The sequence below is a fragment of the Ranitomeya variabilis genome, chromosome 2 (genome assembly GCF_051348905.1).
Source record: "Ranitomeya variabilis isolate aRanVar5 chromosome 2, aRanVar5.hap1, whole genome shotgun sequence".
Taxonomy (NCBI): domain Eukaryota; kingdom Metazoa; phylum Chordata; class Amphibia; order Anura; family Dendrobatidae; genus Ranitomeya; species Ranitomeya variabilis.
Window position 1 is genome coordinate 153145227 of NC_135233.1, and position 20221 is coordinate 153165447.

General features: G+C 37.7%; 1 protein-coding gene across 1 annotated transcript; it reads left to right on the plus strand.

The window, feature by feature from the left end:
• The first annotated feature begins 630 nt into the window (after window positions 1–630).
• On the plus strand, window positions 631–16072 carry VIP (vasoactive intestinal peptide). The gene is made up of 7 exons (XM_077283094.1): window positions 631–888; window positions 3065–3181; window positions 7304–7444; window positions 9393–9497; window positions 12585–12716; window positions 13426–13540; window positions 15720–16072. Exons 2-7 carry the CDS (start codon window positions 3075–3077, stop codon window positions 15726–15728), a joined length of 609 nt encoding a protein of 202 aa, XP_077139209.1. The 5' UTR covers window positions 631–888; window positions 3065–3074; the 3' UTR covers window positions 15729–16072.
• Window positions 16073–20221: the final 4149 nt, after the last annotated feature.

Here is a 20221-nt window from a genome sequence, read left to right on the forward strand (position 1 = left end):
CTTTCCAACACCCATAGATCTATGTGAAGCACCTATACAGGATTATATGCTGATGTTTTATAATTTAGATAGTAAAATGATAATTAATGTGATTAGACATGGCAACAAATAGAGATACATTTTATAAATGAGATGTTAGGTGTTTTGTGTCAGCTAAATATTCATGTTTAATTAAAATCCTTTCTGTGAACCAAATAGAATCACTAAATCAATGTTCCCCTGGTAATATATAAGCCCCTGTAGTGTGGCTGTGCAGGATTAATGACAGGGGGACACACGTAGAGCCCTGTGTCATGTATACTATGTCCACAGCAGCCAGGCTGGCATTTAATCTGCTGTTGTGTGGCCACTTGTTGCGTGGTCCAGTTACAAGGGGAGAGCTGCTAATGACATTATGGCTGTGCAATCAGTCATTACCTAAGTAAATTACCAGCTACATAGTTATGTATTGTGGAATCCATTGATCACTCGGGGACTTCAGCTGCAGTCCTAAGCAAGGAGGTGATGACGACTTTTTAGAGTAACCTCCTGGGATGTGCAGTGACGTCTTCACATAAGCCACTTGAGTTAGTCTTGTTGACCAGCCCTTCTCTCCCACTCGTTTTATAGGAGCATGTTTCTGTATTAAATGAGACGTTCCCAGGCTGGCTGACAAGTGCACAGTGTGTGCAGCGCCGGAGGAGAGCATCCAACAGCACAGGCAACTTCCAGCAGCAGCAGCAGCAGCAGCACCAGCACCAGCAGCAGCAGCACATCTGTCTGGCTCCCACACACTTGCCCAAGAGTTTCAGCACCAGGGATAGAGCCTCGTCGTTATAAAAAGGACCTTCTGAAAAGTCCGCCCTGGTTTAAGGACATACCTCTGGGGAGAGGGAAACTGCACTTGAAGTAAGTAAGAAAACCTTCACATGTTCATATTCTGTACTGCAGGGAACTCACAGTAGCTGCTGCAATGTGCAGGAGAGGGCTCAGGAACTTCTGAATTCACTCCTGAGAAAATATGTACACACATTACATATTATATAGTTCTATAGATGTGAAATATGATAGACTCAAATATGAGATATCGACTAAAGGTGAAGTATGAAACATTGATTTCAACTATGAGAAAACAAATACATGATTGTTAAATGTGATAACACATAGACTTGAGTTAAAAGCAATTACATTTCTTATATGTACCCATATACATAAATATGTTATAGGTAATAGATACATAAATACATCAAGAGATGTAAAATAGAACACAGTTATGTGAGAAACATTTATCATATTTTTCATATACATATGCTAAACATTAGGGATGATGAATGGACAGATATGACAGATGTGATGATGAACAAATAGTGTATTTATATGTATGTATACATATATTAGTCACAGTTTTAAAATGTTATATAGCTGTCTAGATATATTAGACAACAGGATGGATAGAGACATAGCAACAGATAAACAAATAGATAGCGATAGATATAGGTAGATAGATAAATAAATAGATAATAGATTTAGATAGGTATAGTTAAATAGATATAGATAGATAAACAGATAGATAGAGATAGATTGATAGATATATGGATAGATAGATGAGATAGATAAATAAATAGATAAATAGATAGATAGATTTAGATAGATACAGTTAAATAGATAGATACAGTTAAATAGATAAACAGATAGATAAATATAGATAGTTAATAGAGATAGTTAGATAGTGATAGATAAACAGATAGAGAAAGCTAGATGGATGGATAGATAAACAGATAGATACAGTAGATAGATAGATAGATAGATAGATAGATAGATAGATAAATAGAGAGATAGATAGATAGATAATAAATAGATACAATAACAGGTGTTACATATATTGCTTATAATTATATATGTGATCTCTGGATAGATATATTAGGAGATAGATAAAAATATTGAAACAGCACTAGTCCAAACAATTACTTGGGCACATGCCTTCAACAATGAACTACTGAACTCCAAGGCTTGAAAGAAGCTCACTGTGCATTGTGTCAAACTGTTGTCAAAGTTTTTAAGCTAATAAAGTCAGTTTTGTCACCTCTTTTTTTTCTTGGAAAGCTACCTGATCTTTTAGGAGCTAGGAGATGATAGATAGATAGATAGATAGATAGATAGATAGATAGATAGATAGATAGATATGAGATAGATAATAGATAGATCTATATAGATAATAGATAGATAATAGATAGATCTATAAATAGATAGATATACATAGATAGAGGGATAGATAGATGATAGATATATAGATAGATAGATAGATAGATAGATAGATGATAGATAGATAGATAGATAGATAGATAGATAGATAGATAGATAGATACGGGAATGATAGATATGAGATAGATAGACATTAGATAGATACATAGATATATATGAGATATTAGATAGATAGATAGATAGATAGATAGATAGATAGATATGAGATAGATAATAGATAGATCTATATAGATAATAGATAGATAATAGATAGATCTATAAATAGATAGATATACATACATAGATAGAGGGATAGATAGATAGATAGATAGATAGATAGATAGATAGATAGATAGATAGATAGATATGATAGACAGATAATAGATAGATCTATACATATATAGATAATATATAGATAATAAATAGATAGGTAGATCTATAAATAGATAGATACATACATACATACATAGAGGGATAGATAGATAGATAGATAGATAGATAGATAGATAGATAGATAGATAGATAGATAGATAGATATGGGTAGATAGATATACATCTTATATAGAAGTATTTGAGATATAATCAATAGTTTAATAAATAACTAACTTAATGCCTTTTGATTACTAATACAAGAAGCAGGTAAACTTCCATGAAAGCAGTTAAGAAGCTAATGCTGTCATTGAGATAATTACAGTCATTTGCAGTGATAATTGAACATTATATACAATAAATACACATAGATAGTTTATGTATTTTTTAATTTTTTTTTATTAATTTTGCTGACAAAGTTTCAATTTCATTGGGAGCATTATGAAGTTATGACAAATGTCTTCTGTTCTATCAGGGTTGAAGCAATGGAACACAGAAGCATTTTCCACCTTGTGGTGTCTTTTACCCTGTTCAGTGCTTTCTACCTTCGAGCACAGGCGTTACCTCCTTTAGGGACGTATTCTAGTAGCAGGTAAGAAATATTTGTAGATTTTCTAATCCTATACTTGCATGATCTGGATATCGGTATCATGTATACCGTACATTGTTACTGCATTGTATTGGAAATCACTGTTGTTTGTTATGTACAGGGAAGAAGGGAAACTGTAGATTTTAAACCTTTCTATGAATTTTGCCATCATGACATTATATAGTCAGATTTTGTATAGAGTGGTCCTGTTTTTCATTAAACACAAGGTTATTTGAATTGTTGGGATATTGGGATGTCTACTTAGTCACCAGTACTGTCACTGGCAATTTAATGTTCATTGCTTAACCAGTGGTCAGAGTTCCAAAGCAATGTCAGTACATCTTTGGTTAACCTATACTTATTTACTGTTAATATCTAGTCATTCCTAAAATGGGCTCTGTACGTAAATAACTTTAATTGATGTTGATTAAAAAAAAAAAAATCAGTAAAAGTCTGTTCGGCTTTTCTCCATCAATCCTGAGAAAGTTCAGTTTTTGACATTAGAGCATTTTTCACGTGAAATGACAGTGAGATAGTGAGTGGGAACAGGTGAAAAAGGTTTGCTTTTTGAAATATCACCTGATGAAGGAGTCATCCTGACTTCGAAACGCGTTGTATGAAAGAATCAGAGAACATACACCCTTGTCTTCACTTTGCGGAAGCGCCTGGGAATGACACTCTTTTTCCTGTTTGGTTTGAATACTTCTTGAAATAGTTACTTATATGGATTGGAAATAACAAGTCAGTAGACACAGGCTATGCATTCTGCTGACAGAGGGCAGCAGTGGGGAAATACCCCAAAAACTTCAAGTCTATGTTCTGAGCACTCCTCGTTACTGCATTGCTGCTTATGAAACAGTTAGAAACAAGTTCTTTAAATAAAAAAAAAAAAAACACTTTATCTAAATTCATATTTATGCATAGTGATACTAGTAATTTCCATCCCGACATACGTTTATATATAAACACCATTTATTACACCTGATACTATAACAAACTCCATTCATTAAACCATATATTTTGGTCGATGACATACAGTATGCTTCTATAGGTTGCCAGAATTCTTCAGTTATGTCTAATTCTGTAGACATGTTAAGGAAATGCAATGAAAATCAATAGTATTTAGAGCAAGTGCATAATCAATTGTAACCTTGATCCACGGCTCCACCAGACCTTGGAATAATATGTTAATTACAGTAAGATCATTCACATGATTACTTTGAGTATATAATTTTAGCTGCCAGTTTTACAGATTGCAAAGGGCAGTTTTTTTCACAATATTTCCATTAAATTCTGAAAGGTTAGATAGCCCTACACTTAGCTAGCATTCAACAAACAACACAAATGAAGACATCTTGCATCTATTAGCATGTCCACTATTGATTCGGTGCTAACCCATGACTGGTGAACCCAAACTGAGCATTCAACAATCTGCCGTGCAAATGACTTATATCAATTAATCAATATTAAGAACCCAAGCAATCATAATGGAGATTCCCTTTGTAGAACATTTCCAATCTTTCCCTTGCAATTGTGACTCTATTGAATAGGAGCGGTGTTTTGAAAAGCCTTATTTGTGCTTTGGGTACATTCTGTTCTTTTAATACAATATTAAATGGATTGTCATTTTTAGGTAACCTACTAGTGCATTTTGAGTTACATCATCCAAAGTACTTTTCAATTAGCTAAAGACAAAAGGGGTTACAAAGAGTGTTTCACCTTCTTCAGGGGTTCCAGCATGTCCATACATTGTACACGTAAAACCTACAAGAAACAAAATGACCAAAAACCCTGCTGTAACTAAATAAGTAAAAAGCAAAAGTGCATCTAAATAACTCCGGGTTCTTAGTAATACTGTTTTTGATCAAAAAATGCATAAAAGCCATCACACCCTCGTCAAGGTGCCCCTGATCGGGATGGAATCTACACCGTCTAATATTAATAACCTTACCATGTGTCAAAGTTGACCTCAGTGTGTGAGTAAGGGCAGACAAAAGGACCGAGTCCCACTCAATGGCCACCCAATCAGTTGTACATGTAGTAGACTGAATTATTGGTCAGCATGGCATTTTTGTTTCATCCATGGAGGGACAGAAGGGAAATTACACTCTTGTGTCCAGATTTCGCAGCAGTAGCTGGCTAATGAGTATTTCAGCACAGTGGCCATAGGGTAGACTTATGAAAACAATCTGCAAAACTTGTGAAATTTATGAAAACAATCTGCAAAACTGAATTTGTTCCCCACAGTAACCAATCACAGCACAGCTTTCATTTTATATTCTGCTGTTGAAGTTGAAAAATGTAGCAGAGCTGTGATTGGTTCCTGTGGTTGACAAAGATTATTTCTTTCAGACCATTTTCATAAAGCTCAAGCCTAGTGATCGGCTTATTTTGAAATGATCCACCTACACATGTACTAAGAATTTCCGGCCAGAATTTGGGGCGTTCCACCTCATTGCCTTAGTTATTGGACTATTCCTACAAAATTATAGCAAGTATACTTTTAATAAAAAGGGATTGTATAAGTGTGCAACTCCTTTAATATATTTTCTTTAAATAAATTATTGATATAAATTTGTACATGTATTTTCCCATTGGTTTGAAGAGAATATGTCATCATTAGAAATAAATTCTGGATAGGATATTCAAGATGCCGACAATTCCGCGCTCCTCCAAAATCAGGCAAGGGAATCACAGAGTTCAGAAGAGTTGCATACTTTATTCAGGGCTATAAAACTATGCGTTTCATGGACGTCCTGTCCACTTCCTCAGGTACATAGCCAATACTAACCACATGGTATTGCTCACATATATAGGGTGGGCTGGACATAGAAAAAATAGGCATCAAACACACCTGGCGCCCTGAACGCTGCAGGTGTATTTAAAATGCAAACAGAAATTTGTTGCATATCTATACTACAGTGATTAAAAATGGAATTTGTTAGCATAAAAATTATATATGACATTAAAATGGAAGATTTTTCTGCAAATAAAACTGAAAAGAAAGAAATTAAAAAGTCTAAGATTGAAAATGAGATGTTTGAACAGGCAAAACAAGAGACAAGATACATTCCAACAACTATATCAAGTGAAATAAAAATGTTTCATGACAGAGAATGTGAGATGTTTTTAGGACTTTATTAAAAAAGGGTTTTTCCCTTTCAACCTTTTTTTAAGGGGTAAGTTTTCTTCTTGTGGAGAGTGACATACCAGGTCTGGCACATCAGTATGAGGAGACTTAAACGTCTTGCAGGCTCCTCTGGGAAATTAAATATACAAATTGTCTCTTCAGAGAGGAAGAGGACTAGAACTCTATTCTATTGGTAGTAGCGATCCTAACAGTCAATATCGACCCATTAACGAGCCTTGCAATATGACTTAGGATAAAAGCCAAGTCAGAATCTCGGCTTGCAGATATGGTGTTTCTGGATATTGCCCCTGACAGTGGAAAGTATGAGACCTAGCCAAGTCAGATCTCATACTTTGCACTGATGAGGGGCAATACATCGAAACACCATGTCTGCAAATTGAGATTCTAATTTGGCTTTTATCATAAGTCATATTTTAAGGATCATTAAAGGGTCAGTATTGACTTGTAGGAATGCTACTTCCAATAGGTGGCACTAGAGTTCTAGTCCTCTTCCTCTCTGAAGAGACAATTTGCATATTTAACCTTTTTTTTCCAGTTTTTTCCATGCCACAATAAAAAGTTGGTACTCACCTTCACTGAGCCCAGCACTGCCTCTCTGCCTCTGCTCTAGCAAATATGTACAGGCTTTAGTAGTAAGGTCACATCAACAGTGCTGCAGCCAATCACTGAGCTCAGCTAGCCACATGTGCAGATAGTCTGAACTGAGTGATAGGCTGCAGCGCTGTTGCTGTTGCTTTTATACAATTGGCAGAGCAATGGCGGAGACTGGACCTGGGGAGGGTATTTTTCAGCTGATTTTATTATTTTTAATACTGTCAGCAGAAAAATTGATATGGGAAAACCCCTGTAAATTGCTCACAGCACAACTATTGCTTCAAGGGTGTAGTGATATCTTTGTAGATAATATATACGGGATGATTTGTTATGCATTCTAGATTGTGCTTCATATAACTAACATGTATCACTACTTTTAGGCTTGGAAACAGGTTGTCCTTTGAGGGAGCAAATGAAGCTGATCAGACACAAGGGACATTAAAACAAGATACAGACATTTTGCAGAACACTTTACCAGAGAATGACAAGTTTTTTCTGGACATGGCACAAGGAGTTGGCAGGTACACCAAAGATCTGAGCTTTATGTAATATCCAGATTCCTTGGTTTGATAGCCTACGGATGATTTGCTCTGTGTATTCCATATGCATTCATTATCAAAGGCATCAATGCTTTTTATTTCACAGATTAATGTTGATTGTTAAAATATATTATTAAAATTCTGCTATGTATAATGAACCTTCTTCTAGAGATTTGTGGCGCCAGTAACGTAGTGTATAGTGATTGAAGAGCAAATTATCAGTAACACACAGTAATCAATATTGTATGTACTGCCATTTATCATAAAATTACTCCTTCAAGGGGTTGTCCCATAAACAACATTTTGAACTTATTAACTGGATAGATGATACATGTATGAGCGGTAGAAATCCTTCAGAGAGTGGGAGCCCAACACCTTCTATATAGAGAGCATTTGCAATGTCACTATCTCCCTGCACATGCTCACACCTGTCTACTCACATGTGACTTTGGACCTACACTCTCGTGATCTTAGTGGGTGGCAGTGATCGGATTCCCGGTAATCATACATTTATCACCTATACTGTGGGTAGGTAATGTATGATGTATATGGATCAACCCCTTTAAATGCAAGGATTAATAGATCTTCATTTCATTCTGTTCCATGGGAAATACAAACATTCAACCAGTATTAGCCATTTCATTCATTCTCTACAGTCACATCTATATTGAATAAAAGCACAGATACAACTGCAATGGACACGATGGAACCACCGGCCACTGTATTATCTCAGGATGAAGTACGTGTTGTCCATCCTGTGGGGTTCTGGGTGATTCAAGTTAGAATAGAGGGACTGATAAACATAAGTAGGGGTTACTCAGGATCGAAAGATATAATACAGGGGCTCCTTCGTGGCAAAAATTGTATGAATCACTGCTAGAAACAGACAAACCCTATGAGTATTGATAAATAATCCAAACCTGTCATACAACCATTTTGATGCATTTTCAGAGATAGCTGAGCCAAATTAAAGGGAAACTGTCATGAAAAATAATGCTATTAACCTGGAGATGTGGGGTTAATCTGCAGGTTAATAGCGTTCTGTGGTGCCCGAACAGAGAGCCCCGCTGCTGGGATGAAATCAATTTTATTGCCCCTGGAAGCATTCAGAGGTCAGTCAAAGGGATGGCGTCCCCATCACTGACTGACAGCTGGCCCTAATTCTGAGAAAGCTGTCAGTCAGTGCTGGGGGTGTGGCTACAGCCGCCACTCTATATGCATTGATCAGTCACTGAAACCGCGTCAGTACTAACCCTATGACTGAATGTTGAATGCTGCAGGGGGAATATTGTTATTTTACATAACAGGTTCCCTTTAACTCTACACTACTTCAATGTAAGGGCATCATGGGTAAACCTAATGCAGAAGGTCTTGTTACAGTCATTTGTAAATTCACAACTAAGAACTAGAGACAATAACTGGACTCTGTCCAGTGGCTGCGTCAGTTATTTGTGGGAGTCCTGCAAACTGCCTCCTACGTGATAGCACCCACTCCTCTTTTGATTAGCCAACCTATCTTGACGTCATTTTTGTAGCATGACACATGACTTCACACCAGACCTGTGTTCTCAGGGTTTCCCTCTGGATTACAGATTGTGACAAATTTTATGTTATTAAATATCAAAATCTCAAGAATCATGTTGAATCATTGCTTTTTCAAAGGATGTCATACAGAACATCATATAGCGAGAGCCAACGTGTAATAAACATAGCAATAAATGAAAGTGAAGGCTGAAATGTTAAGAGATTATTTTTTCTTTAATGTCTTGGATCGAATAATACTGAAAAAACCTTGCCTATAGACATCTTCATCAAAGATGTTTACTATGGTTCAGTGCTGATATGCTTTTTTAATACCTTGTAAAATTATTTACAATGCTATACTGCCTTGCCTAATTATGATGTTTCAACTTTTTTTTAATTTTGCCAGAACATCACGACATGCTGATGGACTTTTCACTAGTGGATATAGCAAGCTCTTGGGTCAGCTGTCTGCAAGAAGATATTTAGAATCTCTAATTGGCAAGAGAGTCAGGTGAGATTTAGTAATACATCTATTATGGATCTATAAATGTCAATGTTTTACAGACCACAAATATAATCCTAGAATGGAAGCTAGTGAAATTCTAAGAACGAATCCTTGAATTTTCAGTTACATCACACATACTCAATGGACAAAGAGAAGTGTCAATCACTTATAGGACCGCCCACTGGACTGAATATCTAAGAAAGAGCAGAGATTTAAATGACTAAAACACAGGTTATACTGAGTCTTTTCTTACAAAACAATATACCAATCTGCTCTAACATGGGGCCTGCAGATTGGACTTTAAAACTATTCTAATAAACAAAAGTCACATAACACAGTTTAGAGACAATTACCACCAATTCATCATTGCTGTTTCTCCAATGTTTTGGAGTAATTTGCTCCTTATTAGTGGCTTTTTCATTTGTGCCTTATTCTTTATATTTTTGTGCCACTTTTTGAGCTGTTTTTCTTTTTTAAGCCCTTCTTTATTTTTCCTTGACAACTTTGCTTATCCAGATAATTCATAAAATATGACTTTCACCAAATGTCACATTTGTGGCGCCTCTTCCGGTAGAGTGAGGTTTCTGGAGGAGTTTTCAAATTTGGTATATTTCTTGCAACTTTTTAAAAGTTTTTCAGGTTTTTTTGGTGCTAAAAAGTCACAAAAGTCACAAAGGCAGATTAAAAAAATAAAGAACATTTTTTTTACTTTGTGCCAAATTCATGAACTTTGTGCAGCATTTTTGAAGAATTTGTCACAACTAATGTCAGTGAAAAAAAAATCAAAGATAAACAACTTACTTAAATTGCAAATAATGGATTGGGCTCAACACATCAAGATGTCTTATGCACTATAATAGGATAACGCTGTTTACATTAACACCATGACTTTCATTCTTTTGGGAGCTATGAAAATCTTCATACATTTCAAGGAGAGCTCAAGAAATGTTTATGAAGTCCGTTAGCTTTGAACGGGTCCTTCAGGTAGCTGGTGGCTTTCAAGTATTTTAAAGGCTATAAATTGAATTATTGGATATTCCTTTTATTAACTTGCTAAAAAAAAAATGAAACCGAACTTGGCATCTGTGTAAAGCATGCCTTCATATCTCAGAAATGTTTTACATTTTGTAATATGTCCTATTTAGTAATAGTTTTACATTTTGGTGTTATGTCAAGCATTCATGAACATGGGTAAGGGTTTTCCAGGAAAATAACCTATGTTACTTAAAATCTCCTATGTTACTTATGGCCCTTCATTTCATATATACAATTTTTAGAAATATCTAAAAGCTTAAAGAGGTTGGCCACTGCTTTTTGATATAATCTGATCTTGTGGGGATGCAACACCTAACACTCACTCCGATCAGCAGGTATTGGTGGCACCTGGAAGTTCTTGGATGCTGCTAGAACACAGCAGCTCCTTAAAGGGAGCTGTCACCTGAATTTGGCGAGCTATAAAAATTCCCTGTGTCCGGTCCGATGGGTGGTGTTTCTTCTTTTTGCCTCCACCCCATCCTTCCCCGCTGTGCACAATATTTTCCAGAATTGGAGTAGGTGTCCTCCATAGTTCACTCGTGCACAATGTAATCTTGTCTCGCACACTCGCAGTATGCTTTGCCCATCTGCTTGCAAAGCCGAAAAGCATTACTGCGCATGTGCCGGCGCACTATGTCCCAGAACACATGCGCAGTAATGGTTTTTGGCTTTGCCCGCAGATGGGAAAAGCATACTGCGCTTGCGCGAGACAAGATTGCATTGCGCATGCGCGAACTATGGAGGACACCTACTCCAATTCCGGAAAAAAGTGCGGACAGCGGGGAATGATGGGGTGGAGGCAAAAAGAAGAAACACCGCTCATCGGACCGGACACAGGGCATTTACATAGCCCGCCAAATTCAGGTGATAGAGTCCCTTTAAACAGGATATCCGGGAATTAAAAAATAAAAAATGTGCCCAAGCACTAACAGGCATGAAGTTGCTAACAAAGGCAACTACCTGCCTATTGTGCCATTGACTGCTCCTGCTGGAGATTCAGCTGCCTCCTGTCAACAGAGCAGCAGTTTCTCTTCATGTTAGTGGGACTACTGGTGTCATGCTGATTGGCAGCTGGCATCCCCCAATTAGGCAGTGGGGGAGCCGGCTGTCAATCAGCATGAAGCCAGTAGACCCGCCCTATCAACAGGAAAAGAAACTGCCACGCTGCTGACATGACATCAGCGGAAGTTTGTGACTGCTCTGTGCTGGCCAAGAACAGTGCCAGGCACAACAGGCAGGTAGGTAGCAAGTAACTACCTGCCTGTTATTACTTAGGCAATTTATATATATTTTTTAAAATCCCAGATATCCCCTTTAAAAGCTATAGTGGCAATGGCTGGGTACTACACATCCAACACTTAATCATTTGCACAGTGGGTGGACCAGCCGTGTCCACAGTAGAACTGACAGAGCTGCTGTGTTCCCACAGCATCCAAGAACTTCTGGTCAGGATCGGTAATCAGCAGAGGTGCTGGGCGTCAAATCCCCCAATGATTAGGCAATAAAAATAATTATCCAGCCCCTTTAAGAGTAAATTATGTCATATAAAGAACATGACTCCTAAAAAGTTGAAAGTACTTATTACATAACCAGATGTGCAACTATTAAATTATTTGAGCACAGTCTCTGATTTGGGAAACCTTAGAAGAATTTAGAAGGATATATAGAAGCTTCAGTTTAGAAATGTATAGAATAAGTAACTATAATTAGTTGTTTGTTATTTTAAATGAGAAAGTTAACTATTAGTAAAATGCATTAATATATAACATTGTAAAATGTTAGGTTCTATCATTTAGAATTATCCAGTATTTCATTCAAATAAACAAATGTATTACATTCTCTTTGAAACATAAGAAAATATGTGTAAAAAATGAATTAACATGTATTTTTGTAAGTTTTCTGTAGTAATCTAGCTATGACATTCATGTCACGAATCAGTGATATAAAAAGTATTACTCATGTTATGAAAAATGAAAAAAATCATTTCATACTCATTTTTTACTGGGAATTTTGCATTGTTCCATTATGTTTTTTTGTGTTTTTTTTTCTCTTTATCAGCAACAGTGTTGTGGAAGATCCAGCCCCAATGAAACGTCACTCTGACGCTGTCTTCACTGATAACTACAGTCGATTTAGAAAGCAGATGGCAGTAAAGAAGTACTTAAACTCAGTTCTCACTGGAAAAAGAAGGTATTGATGGAGCAGCAGAAGGACTTTAATTAAAATACCACTAACTCTTAGAATTGCAGTGGGACAAATACATCTACTTAGTCATGATTGTCATTATCTAGGGGGATTAATTTGGATACTTTACAGACAAGTGAAATGATTGCTATGTGCCGCATCTAATGGGAGAATCCATATAAAGAGCACTTATTTTTTTGTAGCGTAATAGTGGCTTTCAGTAGTACTAGGAAACAGATTCACACCTTATGAGATTTTTATATCCACCTACTTTGCATGCTCTTTTGCTTATTGCCATTTCTTTTTATTTTCTATTTTTTTTACATGGCTTGAAGCATGCTATGGTTAACTGAATGTGAGACTGATAACAGATTTTTCTTTTTAATAATACTGTAAAATATGTAAAACATATTGCACAGAGAATGAAGCCTACAAACTTTGAGCAATATAATAACTATGAGTAATATAATACATATAGATTTAAAGTAATTAGTTTATAACATACAATTTATTGGCTGTTCATAGAGTATGAATTGCATGGTATACAGCATTGTTTTTCCCAGATGTTATCAAACAAGATGAAATGTCTCTTAGCACAAAGTGGGTGGACCATTTGGATATTTTCACCTATATAAGAAAATTGAATTCTTGTGTTCTTTTTGTACAAAGAGGTAGATGAACCCATATAAAGCAATCTACTTCTTATTTTTCATAGTCAAGAGGATATCAACCCTTCAAGCCTTCGAGAAGAGGCCGATCTAAGTCAAGCTCCATATTCAGAAAACTATGATGATGCCACCATTGATGAGTTATTAAACCACCTACCATTGGTATGTCATTCATTACTGATCATATTTCCCCACTGCTGTATAACATAACACAGTAAAAAAATATTTTATTTTCAAATTATATATTAATGTATTTTTTATCTCAAGCTCACTTGTATGGTCACAAATGGGCATGATCTACTATGGTATAACAATGTTAGGACTGGCAAAATGGCACAACATCGGTTTTATGTAAAATTTATTTTGGCAGCCCATCTGTGATTATTTATAACCTACTATGTTAGATGCAAATATCGCGTTGAATTTTAAACTTTACAGTATTATATTTATTGTTTTTATAATATTGGTTATAATTGCTTTAATGTAACATTAAAATGACAGCACCAATGCAATAAAAAGTAAAAAGTCAATTTTTATAGGCATCAGGTGCTTGTTTTAAAGTCTCTTCTTGTGTCTGTACCCAATTCCTATCCTACCATTTAACATTATTTATTATGAAAAGGTTAAGTGAATAATGTTTTTACAAGTTGCCCCCAATTATAATATTTTCAGGGGGTGGGGCTTTATCATATGTGCCACCTACATGGATGGACACATGGGAAGGGGCTATCACCATTGTATATAGGCTTCCAAATTTTCTGTAAATGCACACTGATGATCTATTTGCTAAAAGGCTAATTCCACTTTTGTTATAGAGGTGGTAGAAAATACAAATTAATATTCATCCTAAATGCCTGTCTCATTATTGCCATAATCTAAACTATTTTCTAATATACTCTAGCTAAAATTTCCCTATCCTTCCTTAACTACACTAAATGCTTTTCTTTTCTTCCCCCACTTCCTTTTTCATGGTGCATTGTTTGAGAATCTCAGTGCTGATATACTCAATCGAAGCATCATCAGGGGGCTGCGGCCTCGGTCACTGATGCAGCCTCTGACTCTTCCCTGAAATGAAGCGTCATCAGTGACCTTGATTTCAGGGGCAGTGCTGCACTCTGATCTTTCACTATGCGGTGTGCACAATGACAGTGTGCTCTCTCACCGGCTCAGATCAATAGTATTGAGCAGGCAACAAAATGTCCAAAATTGCGGGGGCAGCGTTTTTCTCTGCATACTGGGTAATCTGAGAATATGCACTGACAGTATGCTCTGTTACTGCTTCATTACTGCTCATCTTAGTCGGCAAGGGAGAGCGCTGTCATTGTGCACCTTACACAGTGACAGAGCAGGGGCTAGACCAGCCCCTGACATGAAGGTGGCTCATGATGTTTTGTTTCATCCTCTGCTCCCTGATGACGCTTCATTTGAGAATCCCAGCATGCACAGGTGCTTCTCAAACAAATAGTCATCAAATAAGAACTAGGGAACCATCTCTTTAAGAATTTAGTTTTGCAGTTTTTCTTGTGAGAGGAGTCCTTCATAGGTGATAGAATGAGCCGCTGTAAGGAAAGGTTTTCTCTCTCAATGTGTCAAAGCAGTTACATGATCTGGGTATATTATGTATTTCATATAGCATTTCTTAATATATTTGTATGATCGCATTTCGGCTGTGCAAATAGCATAGGCCACCGGGAAATGTTCAGAGTATCGTCCACCTTTAGACCCTTAGTTAATGGAAATGTAACAGCTCCATCAGTCCTTCTCACCTCTAAGGGTATGTGTCCACGGGCCGTTTTACATCCGGAATAGCAGCGGATTGAACGCTGCGTGGAGCCGCAGCGTTCAATCCGCAGCGTCCAGATGTTACAGCATAGTGGAGGGGATTTTATGAAATCCCGTATCCACTATGCGTGGTAACACGCACCCGGCGGCCCTGTGATTCCGGACATGCTGCGCGTCTTTTTAGATCGCAGCATATCCGTTTACCTTGCGGCGCCGCTGCGCCGCAAGGTAAATCACATGGCCCTATGTGTGGGGTGCGATGATGCCGGATGTGTGCAATGAACACATCCGGCATCATCGCGTCTCCAGAAGGGGGCGGAGCTTTGGGCGGAGCAAGTTTGCCGCTCCGTCCAAACCGCCGACCATCCTGAAAGTGGACACATACCCTAATATTAAATAGCCCAGTCACTAAACTGATAATCAAGAACTATTTCTGCTGTTTGCTACTAGTTCTACTAATATGACTTTATAGAAAGGAATTCTGGTTATGTATTTGTAAATCTGTTTTCTAAAAGAGAGGATGTATTTCTAAAATTCTTCCCTTTTCGTTTTCTTTTAGAACCTTTGAAGAACGCCTTTCGTTTAATCAAAAGAACGAGTTTACTATATTTTTGAGTTTGACATAGTATTTCAAAGAGATTACTTCTGTATTCAAACCAAAACCAATGTTGTAAGGTGAAAATTGTGGCAAATATGTTTCTTATATTTACAAGTTGATGTTTACACTGTAAATATTACTTTAGAGATCTCTACCTAAAGCTGTACATAGATATGCAAATTCATGGAAAGCCTGTGATTTCATATGCTTCAAAATCTTTGTTTCAATAAACGCATTTGAAAGATGAGCACAGAAAAAAAAGGACAGTCTCACGCTTTTTAGGATCAACTTAAATACAAACATTGTATTGACCTTGACCTCATAAAAAAAGGCTGAAGGCTGAGTTAGGCCAAGTGTAGCCTTTTGAAGACATTCCAACTTTCTCCCAGCTAAATTAGAGACACCTTATGGTCTTCATGTAGCAGAACGAAAGGTGATGTCTTTGTTCATATCAGCCAATCAGAGTTTAGCTGTTCTCAACTGCACTGTAAAAATGAGTGATAGGCTCTGGTTGGCTCCTTGGGTCTACAAAATAATTTTAATCCTATGTTTTGAGACACAAGGTGAGGCCCGCCTTGTCTAAGCTTCATATTCACCCTTTAAATCCAGATTGGGTTTTTTTAAAACAGAATAAATCTTAAACTCCAAAGATAATGAAATATATGTCTATTTTCCAAAATATATACACGGAACCTGGCCCGTATAAATAATGCACCTTTTCAGGATTTGTATTTAACCTTTATTTTTTTTTTAAAGATTTTGATAATTTCGATAAAATTTAAAGCCTGAATGTATTTGTCATTTTAATGTTATAATGTAAAATGCTGAGGAACTTAAAAGGTTAAGACATGCCTAGAGGAAGATAGACGGAAGAGATTTGTTTAATGTAAAAATTTATCTACAGCATAAATATTCAGAAATTAAACTGTGTATATCTTTGCTGATGACAGCATTACTTATATATAAAGTGGATAATGGGAAATTATAGTATTTTTTCAAAATGAATGTAACTTATGAAATATGCAGATAATAAAGAGATTTTATCATCACTGCAAATTCGAATGGTTTTGCATTTGGCTTGTGTCATTCTGTCTTCTTACAAGATGAGACCATGCTTATAGCTGTCACTGTTTTACTCCCGATACCTGCACTTTATATATAACATAATATAAGTACAACTAAAAATAAAAGTTAGGTATATTGTAAGTTGAAATAATTTGGCAAAACAGTTTTAAAAGAAACGTGTTTTTGCTGCCAATTTCATACCAATCACAAACTGAACTCTGGTTAATTTAAGCAACAGATGAACTTTTTCTTCTACAAATTTTAGATAAATGAGGCCTACTAGTTTGATTACAAAAGTGGTTATACTATAGACTGTGTCTCAAAGAATAAAAAATTAATTTTGTACAGCAGAATAAAAGCAAACTTTGGAATGAACTTAAAGGTGTACCTCAGAACAATCCCGGATTTAACGGGACAGTCCTGAGTTTGGGGAGCAGTCCCACTGTTCTCACTTCAACTATATCTGTGTTTTTAAGAGACACATACAGTTGAATATAATGGTGGAACAAGCAACCATCAGATCACTACTCCACTATTTGGTCTAGGAAGAAACTGAAGGATCTTCAAGACCATGTGACTGGCAGCAGAGACAAGCTCAGCAGAGAAGCACAGGGAAATGGAATGCTTTTTTGGGGGCAACATACTGTGTGTAGTTTACAAGGGGCATCATACTGTGTTTTGGGCTGTGGGAGATGGTAGAATCATATAGTCATCTGGTCCAACCCCCTGCTCAAAGCAGGATTCACTAAATCATCCCAGACAGATGTCTGTCCAGCCTCTGTTTGAAAATTCCATGGAAGGAGAACTGACCACCTCTCGTGGCAGCCTGTTCCACTCATTGATCACTGTAACTTTTTTCTAATATCTAATCTGTGTCTCCTGCCATTCAGTTTCATCCCATTGCTTCTAGTCTTTCATTGTGCAAATGAGAATAAAGATGATAATTCTACAATGTGACAGCCCTTGAGATATTTATACTGTGGGGACATTATTATTATTATTTATCTATATAGCACCATTGATTCCATGGAGCTGTACATGAGAAGGGGTTACATCAAAATACAAATATCACTTACAGTAAACAAAACTAACAATGACAGACCGGTACAGAGGGAAGAGGACCCTGCCCTTGCGGGCTTACATTCTACAGGGTTAAGGAGACAGTAGGTCGAGGGTTGCAGTAGCTCTAATGGTGTTGAGGTGGCCGTGTGGTCTTTATAAGCTGTAAGCTTCTTTGAAGAGGTGGGTTTTCAGGTTTCTTTTGAAGGATCCAAAAGTAGTGGATAACCGGACGTGCTGGGGCACTGAATTCCAGAGGATGGATGATATTCGGGAGAAGTCTTGGAGGCGATTGGGTGAGGAGCGAATAAGCGTGGAGGAGAGGAGGAGCTCATGGGAGGACCGGAGATTACGTGAGGGAAGATATTGAGAGATTAGTGTGGAAATATATGGAGGAGAAAGGTTATGGATGGCTTTGTAGTCAGTGTTAGTAATTTAAACTGGATACTCTGGGAAATTGGGAGCCAGTGAAGGGATTTACAAAGAGGGGAAGCATGAGTGTAGCGAGAAGAGAGATTAATTAGTTGGGCAGCAGAGTTAAGGATGGACTGGAGGGGTGTTATGATCCCTAGTGGTGGAGGATCACAAATAGATCAGCAAGTGATTAAACTAAGCACGAGCTCTAGGGAGATGGTAACTGGACTGATCGCAAATCTGAACCTATCCAAAACAACTAGAGGTAGCCGGTGAACGTGCCTAAAAAATTCTTAGACGTCTCGAGCCAGCCTGAGGAACTAGCTACCCCTAAAGAGAAAGAAAGACCTCGCTTGCCTCCAGAGAAATAATCCCCAAAGATATAGAAGCCCCCAACAAATATTAACAGTGAAGTAAGAAGAAGGCACATACATAGGGATGAAATCAGATTCAGCAAAAGAGGCCCACTAGTAATAGAAAGCAGAAAATAGAGCAGGGGTCTATGCGATCAATAAAAAACCCTTACAAAATATCCATCCTGAGATTTCAAGAACCCACACACCAACTAACGGTGTGTGGGGAGAAACTCAGCCCACTAGAGCAACCAGCAAGCGAGGGAATTACATTTTAGCAAGCTGGAACAGAAAACATGATAAACACTGCTGATCAAAAAATGAGCAAACAAAACTTAGCTTATCCTGGATGGACTGGGAGCAAGGAAGTCAGAAGGAATCTGAGTAGCACTGATTACATCGACAGCCGGCCACAAGTGGAAGTAAAACAGAGCTATATAGGAACCTCCCAGAGGATAACGAACCAGCTGATAGCCAGAGACCAGCAGGATAACAAACAAAGCCACCAGGGGGAGCCCAAAGCAAAAGTCACACAATACCACCAGTGACCACAAGAGGGAGCCCGAAAACAGAGTTCACAACAGAGGGGTGCGAGAGTGTTAGAAGGTAGGCCACAGAGGAGTATGTTGCAGTAATCGAGGTGGGAGATGATTAGGGCATGCACAAGCATTTTGGTAGAGTGTGGGTTGAGGAAAGGACGGATTCTTTAAATATTTTTGAGCTGGAGGCGACAGGAGGTGGCGAGAGCTTGGATGTGTGGTTTGAAGGACAGGGCAGAGTCAAGGGTTACTCCGAGGCAGCGGATTTTGGGGACAAGGGAAAGTGTGATTTCATTTATTTTGATAGATAGATCAGGTAGGGAAGATATGCGTGATGGAGGAAAGATAATGCGTTCAGATTTGTCCACATTGAGCTTGAGGAAGCGAGAGGAGAAGAAGGAGGATATGGCTGATAGACACTCTGGGATTCTGGAGAGCAGAGAGGTGACATCTGGGCCCGAGAGGTAGATCTGAGTGTCATCGGCATATAGATGGTACTGGAAGCCATAGGACCTTATGAGTTGTCCCAGGCCGAGTGTATAGATTGAGAAGAGTAAGGGTCCTAGGACAGAGCCTTGGGGGACTCCAACAGAGAGGGGGTGAGATGAAGAGGTAGTATCGGAGTAGGAAACGCTAAACGTGCAGTTGGCAAGTTATGAGGAGATCAAAGATAGGGCAAGGTCTTTGACCCCAAAGGAAGAGAGGATCTGTAGTAGGAGGCAGTGGTCAACTGTGTCGTAGGCAGAGGACAGGTCTAGGAGGAGGAGTATAGAGAATTGTCTGTTAGCTTTGGCTGTAAGTAAGTCGTTAGTAATTTTGCTCAGGGCAGTAACAGTGGAATGGTAGGGACAGAAGCCAGATTGTAGGTTGTCGAAGAGAGAGTTAGATGCAAAGTGAGAGGAAAGTTCAGCATGGACGTGCTGCTCTAGGAGTTTGGAAGCAAATGGGAGCAAAGACATGGGGCGATAGCTGGACATAGCACTTGGGTCAAGGGATGGCTTTTTGAGGATAGGTGTGATTGTGGCATGTTTGA